The 23,369-nt window shown below is 36.5% G+C and overlaps 2 protein-coding genes across 2 annotated transcripts; both read right to left on the bottom strand.

Annotated features, from left to right (window-relative positions):
- Positions 1–2,326: 2,326 nt before the first annotated feature.
- LOC138944657 (uncharacterized) lies at positions 2,327–3,917 on the bottom strand. Its single transcript, XM_070315527.1, is given in 2 exon segments — positions 2,327–2,933; positions 2,935–3,917. Coding segments are annotated over 2 exon segments (1,590 nt in total).
- Positions 3,918–9,325: 5,408 nt separating this feature from the next.
- On the bottom strand, positions 9,326–10,928 carry LOC138944830 (uncharacterized). The gene is given in 2 exon segments (XM_070315915.1): positions 9,326–10,376; positions 10,378–10,928. Coding segments are annotated over 2 exon segments (1,602 nt in total).
- Between the last annotated feature and the right edge of the window lie 12,441 nt (positions 10,929–23,369).

Below are 23,369 nucleotides of genomic sequence, written 5' to 3' on the forward strand. Positions count from 1 at the left end.
GCCAAATACACGCGCCACTTGTGAAAAACTATTTATATATATTTATGAAATAGTATTATTTTAAATTATTGGAAATAAAAACTTATAAAAATATTTTAACCAAAAAAATTGTACAAATATATCTTACAAAAATAATGATATCAACAAATTGCGCTAACTGAAAATAAAAATTGAACAAATATTTTAACCAAAAACAATTGTACAAAATAACTGTTTTGATTTCTATAAAAAATTAAAAATTTAATTTAAAAAACTAGGTGCTGCTAATTTTCAAAGTATATATTAAAACCAACAAATAATAAATTTCATTTAGATCTAAATTTAATTTATAGAAATATATTTAATTTAGTTACATCAATAACTACGATGTAAATGTATTAAAGAATGAATTTTATATAATTTTATGAATTTTAAATAAATTTTAGCATATTGTTTAGTTTAGCATCGTCAAGTTTTTTAAATTAAATTTTTAAATTTTTATAGAAATTAAAACAGTTATTTTGTACAATTGTTTTCGGTTAAAATATTTGTCTAATTTTAATTTTCAGTTGGAGCAATTTGTTGATATCATTATTTTTGTAGAATATATTTGTACAACTTTTTGGGTTTAAATATTTTTATAAGTTTTTATTTCCAATAATTTAAAATAATACTATATATAAATACTAAATATTATATATATAAAGTTTTTTACAGGTGGCGCGTGTACTTGGCCCTTTTTCTTACCTTTTTTTAAAAAGGTAAATTTTTAGAGATATCATTCTTTCTTGTAGTATATGTTAACATCTTTAAAAAATTACAAATATACGATGGTATTATTAACCTAACCTAACAATAATAAATTTGTAGCAAATATGTACAAAACCAAATAAATCGAAAATGTTTCGTAAATATTCTTTAAGTTTTTTTCTACTATCCAAATAATCAATTTTTTTCGATAACCCAATATAAGTCATTTAATCTGACTGTATTCAATGTGAAAAAAAGAATAAATATATATTATAATATATACAGGGTGTTTCAGAACAATCTTCCATAAAATGATGAATTCCTGATACAATTCTAGACGATTTATCGCTTTCTGTTTATTTTCCTTGGCCCATGGACCTACATCCCTCCTGATGGGAGGGATAGATGTTATGGGTCTCCTGATCTTTTTCGTCACTTTCCATAGTGAGTAGCCCGTCTCCTCATCCACCGACAGATTCTGCAGGTACGAGTTTATTGTTTCTTCTTTAAGATTTTGTATTTTTCTTTTGAGCCTCTGAGTTTTATTGTTTAAGATGGTCTTGTCTGATGGATCTCTCGTCTGCTGCCATCTTCTTCTAGCTCTTCTCTTTTCCTTAACAAGTTCCCTGATTTCAACCGGATAATTCACTTCTTTAGTTGTATGTGTAATCTCTTTAGTATTATTATAGGCAGTTGTTTGGATAAGCCTGGTAAAGTTTTCAGTTTTTTTTTCGAGTTGTTCTGTAGTTCGCAGATTTATATGCAAATTAATATTTTTCTGAAATTCGATTCTAAAGCTTTCTCAGTCAGTGGTTTTGTTAACAAGAGTAGGGCGGGCGACTTTTCTTATTACCCTTTCGCTCAATGTTAGAATAACGGCTGAATTGTCTGAATCCAGATCAAAGTTTTCTTCAACTTCAATAAAGTTGGATGAAACTTTTCTTGTTATAAAGAAGTCTAGTGTATCAGGAGTTTTATTTAGATCCGTGGGCCAATAGGTAGGCTTACCCGTTGAGTGATAGTTACATCCTGTTCCATGGATGGCTTTTCTTAACTCTCTGCCCTTTGTTGTGGTTAGTCTCGATCCCCAATCTACATGTTTTGCATTAAGATCACTACCTACTATAAATCTTTCACCAGGGTGTTGAAGGAAAGTCTGGTAGTCCTCTTGTTTCATATTATGTCTAGGTGGGCAGTATACTGCTCCAACCTTCAATTTCTGCTTGGTAGACTTAATACCAATCACTGTAAGTTGTATATCTTCACGTTGTAAATGGTTTTTCTCATAGTGATTAATTGATTCTTTAATTATAACCATACTACCACCTTTTGCTTGATTGTCTGGGTGGATAGTATGGTAAACTTTATATCCTCTTATCTTAATATAGGATTGTCTTGTCATGTGTGTCTCTGAGATTAGACATACATCATGTGCCGAGAATGATTAAGAAAGACTTCTAAGTCATGTTTTTTGTACAGAATGCATTGGCATTCCATGTGGCTATTCGTATATCTTGTTGTTCCATAAGGTTATTTTTTCTTGGATATATCACTAGTACTTCTAGTCTCTAGTTTGTCGAGTCTCTCATTAACTCGTTCAAGTGTCTTCATCATAGTCTATAATAGCTGCAACATAGAATGTTCTTTTGTAGTTGTATCGGATAAGGGTTCCGATTATGGATGCGGATCTTCCCATTACTCCTCTCGCTATACTATTAAGTACCGCAGGTCGTTCAGCTGGGAACATTATGTGATCTCTCAAGTCTTCCAAATCATTTTCAGTATATATTCCGCTTGTGGCGAGTGCTCCTGGGCTTGTATATTTCCAAGTAGGTTTAGTTAAAGGTTTTATAATTGTAGGTGGCATAGTGTCAACCGGTCTGGACGTGAGTTTATACCAAGAATCTCCTAAGAGGTACATGGCAGGAGTGAATGCGTTACATGCAGTTTGTATTCCTTGACGCAACAAAATGTGCGTCTGAGGTGTTAAAAAATATGTTTGATTTCCGCGCAGTACTGATAATTGATCATAGCATTTGTCGGTTCGAGCTAGTCTTATTTCGACCGGTACACATTTGACTATGTGAATTACTTCTCCCGCCAACAATGCCATGTAACCGGGACCTTTCATTAAATGGTATGCGAAAATATCAGGTGATTGAGTAGCTATTGCCAGTGTATTTTGCAGCAATTGTTGCTCAAGATTGTTGTAGCAAAATATCCCGGTATAATTGATTTATTTGTGTGCGAATATGTTTCTCGACATATACAAATTTAGAGTTCATATACGTAAAAATGTCGAAGTTCGTAGCACGAGTTGATTTCTTAAAAATAGTAATGCCGGGCGTGGTCTCGAAAATAATTAATTTTGGATGTTTCGTACGCGTAAGTGTATACCCACAAGTTATATATTTTTCCTTGCTAGTTAAAGCGAATAGGGTATTCTGTGTAGTCAGTGAATAAACTACCTGAGCCTGTTGGTTTATACTGTCAATGATTTTGTCGGCATATCCTTCATACAATATCCCGTAATTGGAAAACTTACAAGAATCCGCAGGTACGGGATCCCAGAAGGTATCCCCTCCTTCTATGTCAGAGCAATGAGTGGCGCTGAGTTCGCAGGCTACACCTGATCTAAATTGCACCTTATTAGTGTTTATTCGCACATCGGCTACGTAATCTTGCAACGTTATTTTAACGCTGTCTAATACGATAACCTCAGTCCAAGTTCCATACGGATCGGAATAAACGCTTCCGGAACATACTCCGTCGTTATCTAAACGACCAGCTAATATCACGGGTCGAGTTGTGGTTTGATTAGGTTTGAGTCCAGTTATATAAGTATCAGATAATTGGAAAGTGCCGTAAGTGTGCATGCGTTGACATGCCTCTCGAGATACTTCTCGTACATATGTATATTTTCCATTAAATGCGTCCATGGTGTGAGAAAACATCCCACATTTTTTAATTAAACGGTCGATCTCGACTTTGCATTGTATTACTTTTACTGATTCGAATTCATTGATTTGTAATAGCTGTATATAAACTCTACTGGAATTTACATGCTGTTGAGGAATATCACACTCTTCTATAGTTAATAACGATAATGTTGTAAGATTAGCGGATGCCGAGCCACAGTCATATCCTATTATTCCATATGCCGATGGTAAGCTCGCTAATAAGATCATTATGACTATTCTTCTCGTTTCTCCATCCATCTGAAATTTTTAGTTCCAGATATTATTTAGATGGATATATATATATATATATATATATATATATATATATATATATATATACTTTGTTTTCGCGTGTGTGTGTTTTTTTTTCAAAGAAATTATTTATTTCTGTTTGCTGTTAGTTGTTCATTAATTGTTTTGATGTGGGAGGTTCGCAAGCGATTGGGATGTACGACTCGACTATTTTTCTTTATTCTAATTTTTATGTTGTTTTTGTTTAGTATTTCCAATATTTCATGAGGGCCTGTGTAATAATCTCCAAATTTGCCTGGTTTCGGCCCTTTTAGTAAAAACACATGATCCCCAGGCTTGAAATTCTGAGGATTGACCCTTTTGTCGTAATGTTCTTTTGACCTGCATTTTGCTTCTATAACGTTTTTACGAGCGTTCCCTTGAATTGTATGGAGTTGTGTCACGAGATTTACTAAATATTCACCGTAATTTGCCATTTTATCTTCTGGAGCTAAAAGCTCGTTCGAAGGAACTCCAGCTATTTTTCCGAAAATTAATTCATACGGTGTATGTCTTGTTGCTTCATGGACATTGGTATTATAATTAAACATTGCGAGGCTGATCCACCGATCCCACTGTTTTTGTTCGTTCGCATATTGTTTTAAATATTCTCCTAATGCGTGATGTGATCTTTCTAAAGATCCATTCGATTGCGGGTGGAAGGCTGTAGTGCGAAACTTGCGAATTTTAAATATTTCAGCGAGCTTTCTCATTAATTCGCTAATGAAGTTTCTTCCCGGATCCGTTAATATTGCCTTTGGTGATCCAAACACACAAATAAAACGGTCCACGAAAGCTTCTGCGATTATTTCAGAGATTTGATTTTGCAACGGTAATCCCATGCAAAATTTAGTTAACTGATCTTGTAGTGTTAAGACGTATTCATTTCCTCTCTCTGTTTTAGGCAATGGGCCTACAATGTCCAGGGCTACTTTGTCAAAAGATGATCCAGGTGTGTCTATAATTATCATAGGCTGTTTGGTCTTAACACGAACGAGTTTTTTCAATTGACACTGCAAACATTGTTGTATATATTTTTGAACGTCGGATTTTAAATTTTCCCAATAATAATTATGTTTTATTCTGTTATATGTTTTTGAAACCCCACGATATCCCCCGGTTGGTAAACAGTGCGTTTCGCCGATTATCGTAAATCCCTCGGCGGATACTTAATTTGTCCATGGCAAACAATTATTTTGGTTGAGGTGTCCATGAATATTAGTTGTAGTTGTGACTTAATATTACTCCAGGGAACATTGTTAATAGATTCTGTTTTTGCTATACTGATTGTTTCTAATTTCAAGTTTTCTGTTATGCGTTGTAAATCCTTTAAAGTTTTGATGATGTAGTTGAGGGTTACTGTAGGGCCCTCCCGTTGAGCTTCACTAATGGGTAAGGCCATGTGGTAATGATTTTTATATTTTATGGCTTTAGCTTCGCCTAAGACAAGAGATCCTAGGCTCGGGAATTCGTTTCGTTCGAATAGTTTCTGCGAGCCAGAATCTAGCGGTTTTCCTTGTGTATCAACAAAATATGCCACGTTATCTTTTCGTAGAAATAATAATTCGCGAGAGTCAATAATGTTGTTTTTAATTAATCTATTTTCGGTAATCATAAGTTTTGTTTTCCTTGCTTTTAAATTCCGATTAATAACGTTTTCCTCCTTCCTCATCTTCCTTTTCACTATCAAAATCTTTATCTGGCGGATCATTTCTTTCTTCTATTTCTTCAATTTCTTCTTCATTACTATCCAATTCATTTGATATTTTATTTTGTTCAGTATTTTGTTTTATTGTTTGACTTCTCGTTTGAATTTTATTCAGTGCAGGGCAATTATGAATTAGAGCCTTTTTGGTAATCGGTGAATAATCTGGTTCGTTTAATTCTGCAGGTGTAAACGGAAAGGTATTCGTAGTATTATCAAATAAATGACCTTCCGGTGTTATTTCTTCGTTATCCGAAAGATATAAATGGAAGTCGTCGTCTTCTTCTTCTTCTCCTTCGCTATCAGATTTTTCTAATAATTCGGCAATTAGTTGTGCATCTTCAGGATCTTCTGGATTTAACAATTTTCGCTCCTTTATTATTATATTTTACAATAAGTTTCTTCCAGATTTATAGGGTTTCTCGATAGAGCGTCTGCATTCACATTAGTTTTGCCAGCTTTGTATACTACATCATAATCGTACTCTGATAATTTTAACCTCCAACGGAGTATTCGCATATTAGCATCTTGCGCGTTTTTGAACCATATTAATGGTTTGTGATCTGTGACAAGTGTAAATCTTCTTCCAAAAAGATATGGTTGAAAATGTTTAACGCAATAGATTATGGCCAATGCTTCCTTTTCGTACGTGTCGTATTTCAATTCATTGTCTGTGAGGGTTCTAGAGGCGTAAGCGATCGGTCAGTCTTTGTTTATTTACCCTTGGAAAAGTATTCCTCCTACGGCTATTCCGGAAGCATCGGTGGTTAAAATGAATGATTTAGAAAAATCAGGATATTGCAATACTAGTTCTTCACATAATTTCTGCTTTAAAATTTCGAATGATTCTTCTTGTTTAGATGTCCACTCAAAACGAGTATCGTTCTTTAATAAATTCGTTAGTGGTTTTGCTAATTTAGAGAAATTTGGTATGAATCGTCGATAATATCCGGCAAGGCCTAAAAACTGTTTAATATTTTTCGATGTTTTTGGTCTTGGAAAATGTCGTACTGCTTCTAATTTCTTCGGATCTGGTTTTACTCCGTCTCTGCCGATTACATGCCCTAGATATGTTACTTCGGTTTTTAAAAATTCACATTTATCAGGTTGTAATTTTAAATTAGCTTTACGAAGTCGCTCTATTAATGCGTTATATTTTCGTTCATGTTCTTCTAAAGAAGTAGCGTAAATAACAATGTCATCCATGTAAACAAATAACTCCTCGCCTTGTAATCCTGTTAATACTAAGTCCATTAAGCGTTGAAAAGTTGCAGGCGCATTTTTTAATCCGAAGGGCATTCGATCAAATTCGTAATGTACGAATGGAGTGGTGAAAGCTGTTTTATGACTATCGGCAGGATCCATTTTTATTTGATGAAATCCGGACGCAAGATCACATACTGAGAAATATTACGCTCCTCCTAACTAATCTAATATGTCGATAATATTTGGAAAAGGATAAGCATCTCCAATAGTTTTATCGTTTAAGGCACGGAAATCGAGAACCATTCTCCAACGCTTATTTCCTTTTGAATCTTCTTTCTTTGGCACTATCCATATAGGCGTATTGTATGGTGACTGCGAATGTTTTACTATATCTCCTTCTAGAAGTTCCTCTACCTGCTTATTTATTTCTTCCTTATGTATTTGCGGAAATCTGTATTGACGAGTATTAATTGGGTGATCATCTGTAGTTGGTATTTGTAGTTGGTATGTTGTATTACATGAGTCGCGGTTAATTTTTCTCCAGGAATATGAAATCGATCTTGACTGTTTGTTATTAATTTTATCACGTTTTCTTGTTCTTTTTTATTCAAGTGTTCTAATCGCAATAAATCTATAATTTGTGTAAATTTATCTTCCTTCGTTTCTTCGGATATTATTAAACAATTATGCAGATCAGAAATGGCGATATTATTTTGTTGCTTCCTTTTAATTTTTGATTTACGTTTTTGCATGAATTTATTTACAATTTCTTGAGATTTATGCAATAACGTTGTTGAAATTTTCGAAGACGGTTTATTTTTACATTTGATATTTCGATTATTTTCAATATCTAAATCTTTAATATTTAATTTATATTTTTGTGCCTTTTCAAGAAGGTCTTTTATTGTGACATGAGACGATTTTTTATTATTATCATTATTTTCCGATGTTAGTTCAATTCTTGGAAACCTAATATCCATTAAAGTATGAAAATTTTCCCTTTCTTCGGGATTAGATTGTGTCGAGTTGCGTAATGAGTTGGTAATTTCCCTCCTCGCAATCGACGGAGCTAGAATTTTCTGTCGAGGTTTGGAAACTTCCCTCCGAAATTCTAGAATTAATTTTTTCTGAAGAGGTTTGGTAACTTCCCTCTCCAATGGTTGGGTTATTAAGTTTTTCAGAAGAGGTTTGGTAATTTTCCTCCTCACAATTAACGGAGCTAGAATTTTCTGTCGAGGTTTGGTAACTTCCCTCCGAAATTCTAGAATTAATTTTTTCTGGAGAGGTTTGGTAACTTCCCCCTCCAATGGTTGGGTTATTAAGTTTTTCAGAAGAGGTTTGGTAATTTCCCTTCTCACAATTAACGGAGCTAGAATTTTCTGTCGAGGTTTGGAAACTTCCCTCCGAAATTCTAGAATTAATTTTTTCTGGAGAGGTTTGGTAACTTCCCTCTCCATGGATTTTAGAATGATTTGAATTTTTATTCGAACTTGATTTAATTTTCCTCTCGTTTTTATTTTTCATTTTGTCTTTATTCGCATTTTTATTTTCATTTTTATTTTCCTTTTGATTTAATATTTCGTCTTCATTTTCATAATTGATTTTTTCAATAACAGTAGATTCTTGGTCATTTTCATTTTCATTTTGGGTCTCTTCAAAAATAATATCATCATTGCCCTCATGATTGTCTCTTTTTATTTTAATGCTAGTTTCTTCGATGCTCACGAGTTTTCCTGGTGAATTTGGAAAATTCTTGCGATTATTACGTGTCTCGTTATTCAATTCATGGTTATCTAATAGTTCACCTAGTGGTTTCAAGTGCAATGTTGGTACTCTGATTTCCACTTCTTCATCTAGTGTGTTTATAACATTCAAATAAGCTTTCCCGGAAACGTTTTCCACTACAGTATCTCCTAAATAAATTCCATGTTCTATTTTCAATTTGGGTATATATCCTATCTTTATGTCAGGATTTCCTACTCTTACATAGAATAATGACTCGGATCTTGGTGAAACTATTATGGTTTCTGGAGAGAAGAAGGGTACGTTAATTCCGGAGATATCCAGATGTCCTTCTGCATAATCGATTTTTGAAGAAGTTTGTTTAAAGAAATCATTTCGTAATATTCCGAATTGTGGAATTGGAAAATCGCTAGATACGATGTGAAAGGATACAGACGTTTCGAAAAGAATTAAAGTAATTTCTCCCAGGGTATAAACAGGATAATTATTTATACCGTTTAATTTTAAAATATTTGCGAAATTTACTATACTATTTTTAGGTTCAAATTTTCTTTAATTATGTGTGATCCTGATCCTGTGTCTAGCATGAGGGTTATGTGAGTTATTTTGTCAAGATTGACCTGTACGGTCGGCACGCGACCATGTTTAGTGAGGCTTACAGTCACGGGCCGTACATCTGGCTTCTGTCGGTCTATTTGACCTCCCGTGGAGCGGACGGGTGTGAAGTCCGCTCGGGATCCTGTTGCACACCCGACGTCGAGGGCCCGTTGTAGTTTCCCTGATCTTTCTCTTTTCGGCGATTATTGCTCGCAAGTCTTAACTGGCAATTTTCAAGAAGATGGCCCTCTTCTTTACAGTATCGACAAAATAGGTTATTTTTAGATACCGAATTTGAATTTGTTCTCGAGCGACAATCTTTGGCGACGTGTCCGATTCTGTCGCAATTCTGACAAATAACTCTTTGCTTATTTTCCAAATTACGTTCTTTATTTTGTTTTTTCCAGCAGTTATTGGCTAAGTGACCAAGTTTGTCACACCACTGACAGATTAAGGATGTTTTATTAATTTGGTTATTATTATTATTTTGCCGACATGTTTTTGCATTATGTCCCGTTTTGAAACATAATTGGCAAATAATAGTTCTTTCTTGAACCACATTTATTGGTTGTCGCGATTGGGGATCGCGTAAACGGCATCTGTCAGCACCATGTCCTCGTTTTTTGCAAATTTGACATATTAAAATTTTAGTTCCCAATCCCGTTTTACTAAAATTTTGTAGGTGAGGCTGTGCAAGTTTTCGGCAATTGTTTGCTATATGCCCGTCTTTAAAACAGATTTGATAAGTTTCCCGTCCCCGATTAATGGTTTGCGTCATATTTTTGTCTGAGTCGGCTCTCTCTTCCCTTCGTAAATCTGTCATTGTCCGAAGCTCTCTTTTTATTCTTAAAGCATCGGTGACCGTATTCTGTACATCCAAATTTCTCGCAATTCTTTGTTTGATTTCGGGTTTTAATCTTCTTATAAAACATTTGCACATATCTTTTTCTAATGACGCTTTAATTTGTTGATCGGGCAAGGTGTTTCTGAGTCCCTTATGACCCTCCAAAATTTGCTTTCCGAGCATTTTAACTCGATTTGCATAAGTGATTACATCCTTTCCGTTTTTCTGATAGATGCAGCCTAGTTCCCCTTGTAATTGGTAAACATTTTTAGAGAGTCCGTAGACTTGTTTTAAATAAGATTAGTTCAGATACATTGTTGAAATTCCTATCTTGTATGGTTCGACGGGCCTCACCAACAATTCTAGTTCTTATTATTTTAGTGAATTGCGATTCAGCCTCTCCCGGTAACATGGATTTAGCTTCTTCGCATCCTTCAATAAAATAATTTAACGGAATATTGTTCCCATCAAAAAAGGGAACGGCTTCAACTGCGTATTTTAAGGTTGCAAACGGATTAGTCATTATTTCGGATTCGTCTAAATCACTTTCTAGGCTTTCAACAGTAATATTATCTAACGTGTTAACTTGTTTAGTAATAATAACGTCTTGGGAATCACCGAAATCTGGCTCGAGCGTTTCAGTGGTCTCGGATATTAAAGTTTTTTCTAAGATTTTGTTTAAATCAAAATTAATTTGTCTACCGGTTGATTTAGGAGGTAATGTCGGTGTAGATGTGTGTATTGTATTTGATTCGGATTTGGATTTAGATTTCGATTTATTTCCTTCTAGAGCGAGTTTATAAAGCCTTTCTATTTCGTCTTTATTGCTTCCTCCTCTAGTAATCCGACTCATTCCCGTCTTTAGAAATCGCACATAACAATCCCGGACGAGCCCCCAAATTTACTTATGTTACGTCCAGACTCAATGGAAGGAAGAGTTAGCGGGAGGGCGTAACCTACTTACCTCGAAACACACACTCTCTCCCTTTTTTGAGACAAGTGTTTCCGAGTCGAACGAACCATACAGAACCTTAGACAGGTCAACGACCAGAAGGATCGCTCTACTCTATCGAAAGGCCGTTCGATCGGTGGTCCCTTTTCTGTAAAGGAACTGAATCCTTATTACCCAGGATGGGACCCTGTGCGATTTCGGGTAACAGGAAGGAGGTCGGGTTAATAAGTTTCTCGAATTTTAAAGTTAACGTTACATTTTTAAAAAAAAAATAAATGAATGATTTTTTAAAAGGATTTAAAAATTAATAAAGAACATTTAGTTCGGTTTATGAAAACTTATATGTAAAATACATCTTTTTAAATTCTACTGTGTAATTGTAAGTATTCGTGTGCGTGAGTGTAGGTAAAGGAAATTATGTTCTCGCGGGTGTTACAATAAATACGAAGGACATCAACCGGAATTAAACGGGGAGAGTAGAATTTTAATTCCGGTTGGAGATTTACAATATAAAGTCAAATAGTTATAAATTATAGAAAGAAAAGGAAAAATTAAAAGGTAAGGGAGAAGGTGGGATGACTATTAAAGATCCCGGATTAGTACGGTAGAGGGGGAAGGGAACTTCATCCAGAAGACCTCGATAAGGACGGCTAGAGGAAATCGGGAACCAGGGACAAAAAATGGGATCATTGAACCAGGTGGACTGGTTCGAAGGATCAGATGGAATTGGTCAAGGTCCACTATATCTGGACCGACGCGATAATCTTCGTCTGTAAGAGACACAGGGTAAGGAGGAAATTAACTTAGGAGATATCAGTACCAGTCTTCCCTATTCCGGTCTTCGAAAAGAGACTCCGATTCTCCTTCGGGATCGGAAGATTTTGATTTGAAATCTTCCGGTTCTTCTTTGAGGTCGGGACACTCTTCCGCGAACTCCCGGAGGGTTCCGTCTAAGTCATGCGACGCTCCTGAGAGGTCGGGCGATTCCAGGCGTGAGGAGGAGGGGGGAGTAGGAATTCTAGAGGGTTGATGTTGTTCAGGAAAAATAGGTGAACAGTTAGAAGGGGGAGGGGGAGTAGGGTTTCTCAGAGGTTGTTGGAAATCATCAAAAGTGGGGGAATATCCGGAGGGAGAAGGGGAATCAGGATTCTCCAGATGAAGAGATTCGGAGGAGGTAGATGGATGTTCAGGGGGAGAAGGTGGAATAAGATTTTCCGACCATAAAGAGTGTTCAGGGAAGGTAGGCGATGGGGGACGCTCGTGGGAAGAGACGGGGGAATAAGAAGGGGGAGCATAATGAAAAGAGGAAGTTGGGAGATAAGGTGGTAAGTTGTGTATTTTGTGTGTTCGTTTTTGCTTGTTATATATATTAATTAACCGATGCGTTCTTAAATCGAAGGAATGTTTATTTAAGTTAAATTTCTTATAGTCTATAGTATAATTAGGGTTCGCGCCCGCCCGAGCCAATTCCTTTCTCAATTGTCGATTCCGACGGTTTCGTGACCCTTTGATGGTCGCGCACGAAGATTGATTTAATCTTTCCATACTTGAAGATGCGTTGATAATTGTAGTAGCTAATTAGCTGCGACTGTTGCTGCAGATTGGAATGGACTCGGGAGTGATGGCTCAGAAACTCGGCCCTGTCGTGTTGCTGGATGACCACGGTTGTTGGCACTTAGCACTAAGTCCTTCACTTTTATTTAAACTTGCTCTCTGTACAATTCTGAGTCGCGAATATCTGGTCTCGGAGCCGATTACTAGCTATATAGTGAATCGTTTGAAGAGTGAAGACGGAATGAATTTTTGAGAGGAGCTTTCGCATATCTTCGAATCTTAGCATCTCCCCACGTACTCTCTCCATTAGGCAGTCAGAATTTCTTTTTTAACAAATCAAATCCTTACTATCTACCCCTCTCATGAGTAGATGTTACCCTTCCAGAAGAAGGTCCAGAAGTTGCGCCCATTGGTGTAGGCTTTTGTTTTTAGAAATTAACCCCAGCCTCTTGGAGAGTCCGTTAGGATCGGCTAAGTTGACATTTATTATTCCTGTTGGAATTTATTTCAAACAGATATCATAAGAAGGTGGTCTGGCAGGCGGTGTCAAGTATCGCGAGTTTTGCTTAGGATTCGGGTTTCATCAGTAAACCGTCGTCCGTGTTCCTTTCCTTATTCTTTTGTTCTAAACTCTTAAGCCCATCACACGGCTTTAGAATTGAATGTTTCATCATCTGTCCGCGCGCACATGATCTGGGTGTCTAGCGTTCGAGGGTTTCTTATCTTTGTTTAGAATTCTCAAATTTTGATGTGGGCTTTAGTTCAGGAATATTTATTGATCCGTTTCATTGAAAAAAGAATTTTATAGTTCTGAGATTAGTCTCGCCTGCTAGATATTCCTTTGTTTTATTGTTTATGTCAAGTGCAAAGAGTTCCAGACCGTAAACGTTTAATATTACATGAAAGAAAAGAATCGTGGAGTCCACTAGACGTAACACTATTATCCCTTCTTTTCTGTACTTCTTTAGCTATAATACAACCCTTGTAGTTAGCTGGGTGTGCCTCAGAGCAGTTAATGCACTTTGCCTGACAAGGGGACCCCACAACATGATACAAATGGATTTTGATGGGACTCAGATATGTTGTAAAGGTATTTGCCCTAAGTACCAGGCTAACGGGAATTTATGCACTACGGCTTGGTTTCCGAGAAAATCTACGGTAGAGTTTCACGCGCGGTATGTATACCAGTAACTGTGCTCCGTTGTCGAGCAAGCGAGCGCGGTGCAGTAGGCAAGGTTCACGGCTGGCACGCTGCTGGCACGTGTTCAAGTCCCGTCGGCGCGCGACATTTTTTTTTCAATTTTTTTCTCGTTTACGTCTAATCTTACTTAATATCAATAACAAACATTGCATTACAAAATTGCGGGGAAAAAATTGCTATACAACGTACGGTTTTTGGTAAGATTTTGTACAATTTTAAAACAAGCTGTTATTGTTAAAATCAACGATCCGGCCTCTTGTAGAAATTCCAAGTATTTCGGCATCGTTCGCTACCTGCGTTTACCATTAGAATCAACGATCTGCCCCCTTTTTTAAATGTAAACGAGCTTTGTTTCCCGATCTCACTCTTGAAACAGCCGTGCGTCTGCAAAGCGGTAGACTTCATAAAATGTGCATGATGTGACAACGTGTTATGCTTTGCGTGCTTTTATGATAAATACCACCCAAACGATTGTTCTTTTGATGTACACAGTGATAGAGAGAGCGAATAATTGAAACGCCTGCATGTATATATAATATAAAATAAATGAAATTACTACCGTACGTTGTATAGCAATTTTTTTCCCCGCAATTTTGTAATGCAATGTTTGTTATTGATATTAAGTAAGATTAGATACGTAAACGAGAAAAAAATTGAAAAAAAAATGTCGCGCGCCGACGGGACTTGAACACGGGCCAGCAGCGTGTCAGCCGTGAACCTTGCCTACTGCGCCGCGCTCGCTTGCTCGACAACGCAGCACAGTTACTGGTATACATACCGCGCATGAAACTTTACCGTAGATTTTCTCGGAAAGCAAGCCGTAGTGCATAAATTCCCGTTAGCCTGGTACTTAGGGCAAATATCTCTACAACATACCTGAGTCCCATCAAAATCCATTTGTATCATGTTGCGGGGTCCCCTTGTGAGTGTTTTTAGCTTTAGTGCACTCCACTGTGAGATGGTTGCCAGCACACTTAATACAGTTGGGTTTTCTTTTACAGAATCTTTGAGTGTGGCCGTATCTTTGGCATTTTTTGCATTGTGGGATCATTTTGTTGTTTCTTATCGCTTCAATTTTAACTTTCATGTAGTTAATGCGCTGAATATTATAGATTCTATTGATATCTTCAGAACTATCGAAGACTAGTGTATACAGTGGCAGACGAATACGCTCCATTTTATTATTTACAACATTATTTCTAAATTTTTGTACCATCTCTCGGATCTTATAGTTTTTCTCTTCTAATTTTTTGCTAATGTCTTCAACAGGAGTTGACGGATGCAGATTTCTGGTCATCACTCGTATTGGCCTAGAGGCTTTGTTCTCATACGTGTGCCATTCATATTTACTGTTCATTAAAGATGTCAGTTCTCTATATTCTGTATCAGAGCTGACATTTATTTTAATCTGGTTATTATTCAACATACTGGTACTGCCGTTGTACTTATCTATTTGTAATTTTTCTTTCATTACTTTATAGTCTTTGACATTACTTAAAATAATTAGTGGTGGCTTTGCTGCTTTAGGAGTTTTAGCTTGCTGTTTCCTAGAGTCATTTTCAATTTTTTCAGTTTTTTCAGACAGTTCTATTGCCTTGTGTTTCCTTTTATTTTTAGATTTGGATAATGCCCAGTCTATTTTACTTTCATCTAGTGCCGGTTTCCTTTTGGTTTCGTTTCTTTCCCCCTCTAAAGTTTCTAGTGACTGTTCCGCTTTTCTTTTCTTGTTTCCTTTCAACATCCAGTCTGTTTCACGGGTTAATTCTTCTTCATCTGTGTAGTAGTCTTGTTCGCAGTAGGTTGGTGTTTTCTGTTTTGACGATTCTTCTATAAGTCTATTTATTTCTTCTTGTGCTTTATCCATAGCAGTTTTTAGTTGTTCTAATTTATGCTTAAGGATCTTATTCTCTTGTCTAGGTTTTTCTACTTCCTCATTGTTCTCTTTTTTACTGCTAGCGATTAAGAAAGACGCGCTCCTTCTAATTTGATCTTTAACAAGCAATAGTTGGCCCTCCCTAGAATCCATAGGGCCTGCCTCCGAAGAAGGTGGATTTTCCAGTTCAACTGGGCTGCTACCTGGGGTATTTCCATACGTTTTGTCCATTGCTTCATCCTGTTGTTAGTTTTGGTCCGCCCCGGGTATTTTATTTTCCCGGTACCCTCCGGCAATGCCGGCGAGCATACCCTAATCCGTCACCTGGGGAGGCGCCCGATGGGGGACTAACAACCCCACACGGGATATTTCTGATATAAAACTAAAATTTGATTCAAGTTATGTTATACAGGGTGATTTAAAACAACCTTCTGTCTTTACAATGTCATATACTTGAAACTATTCTAAGAAGATTTTTCCTTTGCTAAAATTTTTTCCGAGGCTTAGTTTTTAAATTATAAGCCAAAATAGTTAACGAATTACGGGCCGCGTATGCGAGGCAGGGACGGTGCAACTCATCGTCTGATGCTGGTGATTACGTGAAGCGCTCGCTGCGATCAACTGTTTGCTACATGCGATGGAGTGTATGTGTGAGAGAGAACGTATATGCGTATACACACACATACACATTCTCTCTCTCTCTCCCTTTCTCTCTCTCTCTCTCTCTCTTTTACACCTATCGCATGTAGCAAACAGCTGATCGCACACACGCACTCTCTTTCTTTCTCTCTCTCTCTCTCTCTCTCTCTGTCTTCCTCTTTTACATCCATCGCGTGTAGCAAACAGCTGATCGCACACACGCACTCTCTTTCTCTCTCTCTCTGTCTTTCTCTTTTTACACCCATCGCGTGTAGCAAACAGCTGATCGCACACACGCACTCTCTCTCTCCCTCTCTCTCTCTCTCTCTCTCTCACACTGATTCTTATCTTTTATGTACTAATTTGTTACCCTCATACGACTCAATAAGTAATACTTCCGTATAACACAACGAGTAACTAGCAAACTTTTTTTCACTCACAAATTGCATCACTTATCGAACATTTACGAATTAATCCACGCGCTTTATCGATAAATTGAATTTATTAACGATTATAACGGTTAATTACAATCTACCGATTACTACCGATTAATTATTAAAATAACTCGAAGAAAGAAATGCGTTATTCGATGCGGAGACTGCGTGACGACAACAAGCAAGTTATGTTGGTACTAGCGTTGCCGGCTGCCGGCTGTCGAACGACTGAATGTATTACATTACGCGTGATCGACGCGGACGCTATCATGTGTCCTGTGATCGGCTAAAGCCTCTGACATTGTAAATTCAATAGTTTCGGAAACATGAAACTATAAAATCTGAAAATATAATGACAATATAATGTAAATATGATAACATCGAAAATATAATAACATCGTTTTTTTTAATAAATTCAGTTTATCGATATAGTGCATGGATTAATTCGTAAAAGTTTGATAAAGGGTACAATTTGTGAGTGAAAAAAAGTTTGCTAGTTACTCGTTGTATCATATAGAAATATTACTTATTGAGTCGTATGAGGGCAACGAATCTCTACATACAAGTTAAGAGTCAGTGAATGAGTGAAAGAGAGAGAGAGAGAGAGAGAGAGAGAGAGAGAATGTGTATGTGTGTGTATACGTATATACGTTCTCTCTCACACATACATCTCATCGCATGTAGCAAATGGTTGATCGCAGTGAGCACCTCACGTAATCACCAGCATGGGACGGTGAGTAGCGTCGTTCCTGCCTCGCGTACGCGGCCCGTAATTTGTTAACTATTTTGGCTTATAATTTAAAAACTAAGCCTTGGAAAAAATTTTGGCAAAGGAAAAATCGTCTTAGAATTGAGTCAAATATATGACATTGTAAGAATAGAAGGTTGTTTTGAATCACCCTGTATAACCAAAACCAAATTTTCATTTCAAAGCTTTGAGGTTTAACTTTAAATATCTCAGAAATTATAAGAGACCGCCGATTAAGTTATAAGAAAAAGTTACTCAGGGTCATGTTCTTGACAACATATATCAAGGTCAAGATTATTCGCGAGGTATCCGTTAATGTAAATAATTACCAAAAAAAAAAAAAATCAAGTGATACACTACTTACATTATTAATTAATTTACTAAAACCTAGGTGAATTAACATAAAAATTAAAGTAGGTTCATAAATAAAATAAGCAATAAAATATATTTGTATGTGAATTATTTTTTATTTGTCAGTTTAAGTATTTTTTTTTGTTTACCTTTTTTATACCAATTTGTATAGTTTTTATTATATTCTTTAAGACAAATATATGTTCTCGTTCTGACATGCTAACACTTCTCTTGGTATCTTCTTTTGGAAAATGATCCATTTTTTTATTGTCATATTAGTAACTATAGCGAAAATGAATGCTTCTTTTCTCAATCCAGAAGGACCATTATATTCTTCAAAAATAACGTTCATTAATTCGGTAACTTTGATTAAATCATCAGATGGATATATACACCCTTCTCTAGAAATGGTGTGGATCCAAGTATATTTAGGATCGGTTACGAATTGGATACGCTGTCCTAGGTCATACTTGTGTTTGAATCGATAAGCAACGTATCTAGCGATGTAAATCATTCCTTCTTTCTCAATTACATCCACTGCCTGCGTAAATTGTTCGACTTCTTCGAGGAGGTTCATTTCGTCACTTGACGGTTTATAACGGAAAACATCTGAGGATAATCATATTGGATGAAGATAAGAATGAGGATATTTTACAATTAAGGATAATTATATTGGATGAAAATAAAAATAAGGATAACTTACCACTGCTTTCATTTTGCTCATCGTGACTTAATTCAATTTGCTCACTGTGACTTAATTTATTTTCAGTGACTTGGAAGATGTTGAATTCTACGTCTTTCAACGTTGCATTGCTTTCAGATGATTGATTAAGAATGTCGCAGCAGTTGGTCAAGCATAATTCTGTAGAATCGTGATTTTCAGTGTTAGCGCTTTCTGTAAATACGTCAGTGCTATTTTTTCTCAATCCTGATCGGACACAGGCCCGATCGGACACAGACCCAATCGGACACAATTCCGATCGGATACATATGGTTGCAATTGGACATAGGCCCGATCGGATACAGGCCCGATCGGACACAGGCCCGATCGGACACAGGCTCGATCGGACATAGACCCAATCGGACACCAACCCGATCGGACACAATATATCAGAAATATATAGGTTTGGGTTAGGTTACATCTTCCGGAAGTGGAGCCCCCCCCCCCGTAGTAAGGGCGGAACATACTGCCTGCACGCATATGCTTTTTAATGCGTAGTAAGGTTCCACATAGGTTTACAACTTTCCACGCGAAGCGAGGTTCAACGCAAACCTATGTGTCTAGTTTTTTGATAGTGGAGCTCCCCCGTAGGGGGGGGGGGCGGAACCCATTGTGTCCACGCATACATTTTCCCATCCACACAATGATTGTAGGATGGACCTAGCTTCGCGATAAGGACTGTGTCCAATCGGAACTGTGTCCAATTGAGCCTATGTCCGATCGGGCCTGTGTCCGATCGGGCCTGTATCCGATTGCAACCATATTGCCGCGTTCCCACGAGGCGTGAACCACGAACGTGAATTACGCTTTCGTGGACTACGACTCGTGTGAACATGCTATCGTGAAGATTGCCTGTGACGTCACGACTCGGTCGTGACAGAATCAAGCCGGTTTGATTTTCAGTCGTGGCAATAGCACACGTGAAACAGAATGTCTATGCAGCGAGTATTAAAATTGAACGATAATGATACTCTTCAGTTTTTGGATTTGTGTCAAACGGAACCTGTACTTTATAATCCGACGTTGGATGAGTACAGGGATCGTGATATGCGTGCAGCAGCAGCTCAACGAATTTCAGAGGCTTTAAATATAAACGGTTTTGGACCAAAAGAAGTAATCTTAAAATTTAAAAACTTGAGAAGTTCGTATTGTCAAAAATTAAAGAAGATCGCGGATAGTCAAAGGTCAGGAAAATCTACAAATGAGGTCTATAAACCAAAAGTAGTGTGGTTTACGAAGATGAACTCCTTTATTCGTCCTTTTATACAACAAAGAGAAACTCAGTCAAATATGGTAAGTAAAATAAAATTATTATTATTAGAGCTTAGCATTTAATAATAATAAGTACTTTTAAGAGAAATTAACTACACATATAATAATGTAAATAATATCTTTCTTTGCTAAAATAAGTATCTTTAATGTTGGTTTAATATTTGATGTTGCCATGGTACTGCTCCTTCACCATTGAAATAGTTACAGTATCTTTCCCGTTTGTTCTGCTTCAAAGTTTGCATGTTTGTTACGCGTTGGTGGCAAATTTTGCAAACCATTGTTTCTAAATTGACGCCATGAGCCAGGAATAACATGATGGTTCTCGTCTTCATAATCAATTAGGCCATTAGATATGTAGCATGGATTGGTTTTTCTCAACCAGTTGTGTAAGGCACAACATGCACAAACCACTTTGTCCACTGTCTCTAGTTTTAGTGAAATTAATTTTTCAAAAACTCTAAATTTACTAGCAAGGATTCCAAACGCGTTTTTCACAACTCTGCGTGCTCTGGAAAGTCTGTAATTGTAAATCCTCTCTTTTTCTGATAAATTGCGCCGATTATAGGGTTTCATAAGATATTTTTTTAGAGGAAATGCGTCATCCCCTACAATGACTGCATTGGGAGGTATAGTAAAAGCATCGGTTTCTAAAGCAGTATACAGGGTGATTCAAAACAACCTTCTGTCCTTACAATGTCATATACTTGATACTATTCTAAGACGATTTTTTTTTGCCAAAATTTTTTCCGAGGTTTAGTTTTTAAATTATAAGCCAAAATAGTTAACGAATTACGGGCCGCGTACACAAAGCAGGCAGGAGCGGAGCAACTCACCGTCCCATACTGATGATTACGTAAGGCGCTCGCTGCGATTAACTGTTTGCTACATGGGGTGTATGTGTGAGAGAGAACGTATACGCATATACACACAAATACACATTCTCTCTTTCTCACTCACTGACTCTCACCTTGTATGTAGAGATTCGTTGCCCTTATACGACTCAATAAGTAATATTTCCGTGTGATACACCGAGTAACTAGCAAACTTTTTTTCACTCACAAATTATACCACTTATCGAACTTTTACGTATTAATCCACGCACTTTATTGATAAACTAAATTTATTAAAAAAAACGATGTTATTATACGTCATCATATTTTCATATTTTATAGTTTTATATTTTCGAAACTATCGAATTTACAATGTCGGAGGCTTTAGCCGATCACGGGACACATGATAGCGTCCGCGTCGATCACGCGTAATGTGATACATTCAGTTGTTCGGCAGCCGGCAGCCGGCATGCCGGCAACGCTAGTACCGATACAACTTGCTTGTTGTCGTCGCGCAGTTTCCGCATCGAATAACGCGTTTCTTTCTTCGAAATATTTTAATAATTAATCGGTAGTAATCGATAGATTGTGATTAACCGTTATAATCGTTAATAAATTCAATTTACCGATAAAGTGCGTAGATTAATTCGTAAAAGTTCGATAAGTGGTACAATTTATGAGTGAAAAAAGTTTGCTAGTTACTCGTTCTATCATACGGAAGTATTACTTATTGAGTCGTATGAGGGCAACGAATTACTACATAAAAGGTAAGAATTAGTGTGTGAGAGAGAGAGAGAGAGAGAGAGAGAGAGAGAGAGAGAGAGAGAGAGAGAGACAGAGTGCATGTGTGCGATCAACTGTTTGCTACACGCGATAGATGTAAAAGAGATTGATTGATCTTTATTAGCTTTCTCAGCTATTTGTAATACAAATCTAGTTTACATTAATTACAATATACTCCTTTAACATTCGCTTAAACGGCACAATTCTTTCATTCCGCGAGAAAGACAGAGAGAGAGAGAGAGAAAGAGAGTGCGTGTGTGCGATCAGCTGTTTGTTATACGCGATGGATATAAAAGAGAAAGACAAAGAAGAGAGAAAGAGAGTGCGCGTGTGCGATCAGCTGTTTGCTACATACGATGGGTGTAAAAGAGACAGAGAGGGAGAAAGAGAGAGAGAGAAAGATAATGTGTATGTGTGTGTATACGTATATACGTTCTCTCTCACACATACACTCCATTGCATGTAGCAAACAGTTGATCGCAGCGAGCGCCTCACGTAATCACCAGCATCGGACGGTGAGTTGCGCCGCTCCTGCCTGCCTCGCGTATGCGGCCCGTAATTCGTTAACTATTTTGGCTTATAATTTAAAAACTAAGCCTCAAAAAAAATTTTGGCAAATGGAAAATCGTCTTAGAATAGTGTCAAGTATATGACATTGTAAGGACAGAAGGTTGTTTTGAATCACCCTGTATAATGAACTATTTTGAAATATGCCTCCATCTGATCCCCTTCCTTTAGCTCCAACGTCGATATGGTGAAAGCAATAATTACTGTCAACCAAAGCAAGCAATACAATACTGTAACTGTTCTTAAAATTGTAGTAGTCTGAGCCACTTCTTGGAGGAGATTTTATGACAATATGTTTTCCATCGAGAGCTCCTATGTATCCTGGAAAATTCTAATGCGTGCTGAATCCATATTCAATATTTTTCCAATCTTCTTGTGTCATTGGTATCTGAAATAAATTATTTGTTTTCAGGTGCTGCAAAAAAATAATATTGAAACTGAAGGTGATCGAGAAATAAATGCAGAACAAGTAATAGTGGAGGATATTGCTCATGATGAGACTTTTTCTCACACACCCCAACTTTCGAAAACATCATCCGCATGCAATAAGCCTGTAGAAAAAACAAAAATGTCTCCCAAGAAATCGGAATCAGAAAATACACTTTTAAAAAAGAAAAAAAATATGAACGTGTGCAAAGATTTAGCCTTTATATCCCATCCTTTAAATAAACTGGAAGACATATCAACACGAGCGGAACAAGTTGCAGAGAAAGAGAATAACTACGACCATTTCGGGAAATACGTAGGATCATTATTGCAAACCATTGGATTTCCAGATGCTATAAAATTGCAAGAACAGATTACTACTCTAATAAATAATAGAATTTGTGCACCAACTATTCAAAATCAATATAGCTACTCATCTGTACCAAGTACATCCTGCAGTGAAAGAGGAGCTTCCGAACATATTTATTCACCTTCTGATGAAGAACATTCCTGGTTAATTAATCTATAAATTCTACAGAAAATAATTTTATATTTCATTATCTATAATTTTAGTATTATCAATACCTTTATATAATATTAATATATAATACATATTATTTTTTTAGTTATATAATTTATGAGATAGAAAACAATATAATAACAAAAATAATAATAATTATTAATTTTTTACTTACTTCAATAAACTTCTTTAAGCAAGTATAAATGACATCACAAGTATACGGGATAAATTTACTTAATGTGTTTTTTGGAATAGGGAAAAAAAATTCCAAACTTTTAAAAGAATCTGCTGTTGCTAAATAACGCAAGGTTACTGCTAATTTTGTTTTGGCACTTATTGCTTGTCTCATATTGGTGTCACGTTTTCTTATAAGAGGTTGAATACGTTCTAACAAATATGCAAATTGTATTTCTGTCATTCGTA

The sequence above is a fragment of the Polyergus mexicanus genome, unplaced genomic scaffold (assembly GCF_030449975.1).
Source record: "Polyergus mexicanus isolate NDT 795.1 unplaced genomic scaffold, iyPolMexi1.0 SCAF_1, whole genome shotgun sequence".
Taxonomy (NCBI): Eukaryota; Metazoa; Arthropoda; class Insecta; order Hymenoptera; family Formicidae; genus Polyergus; species Polyergus mexicanus.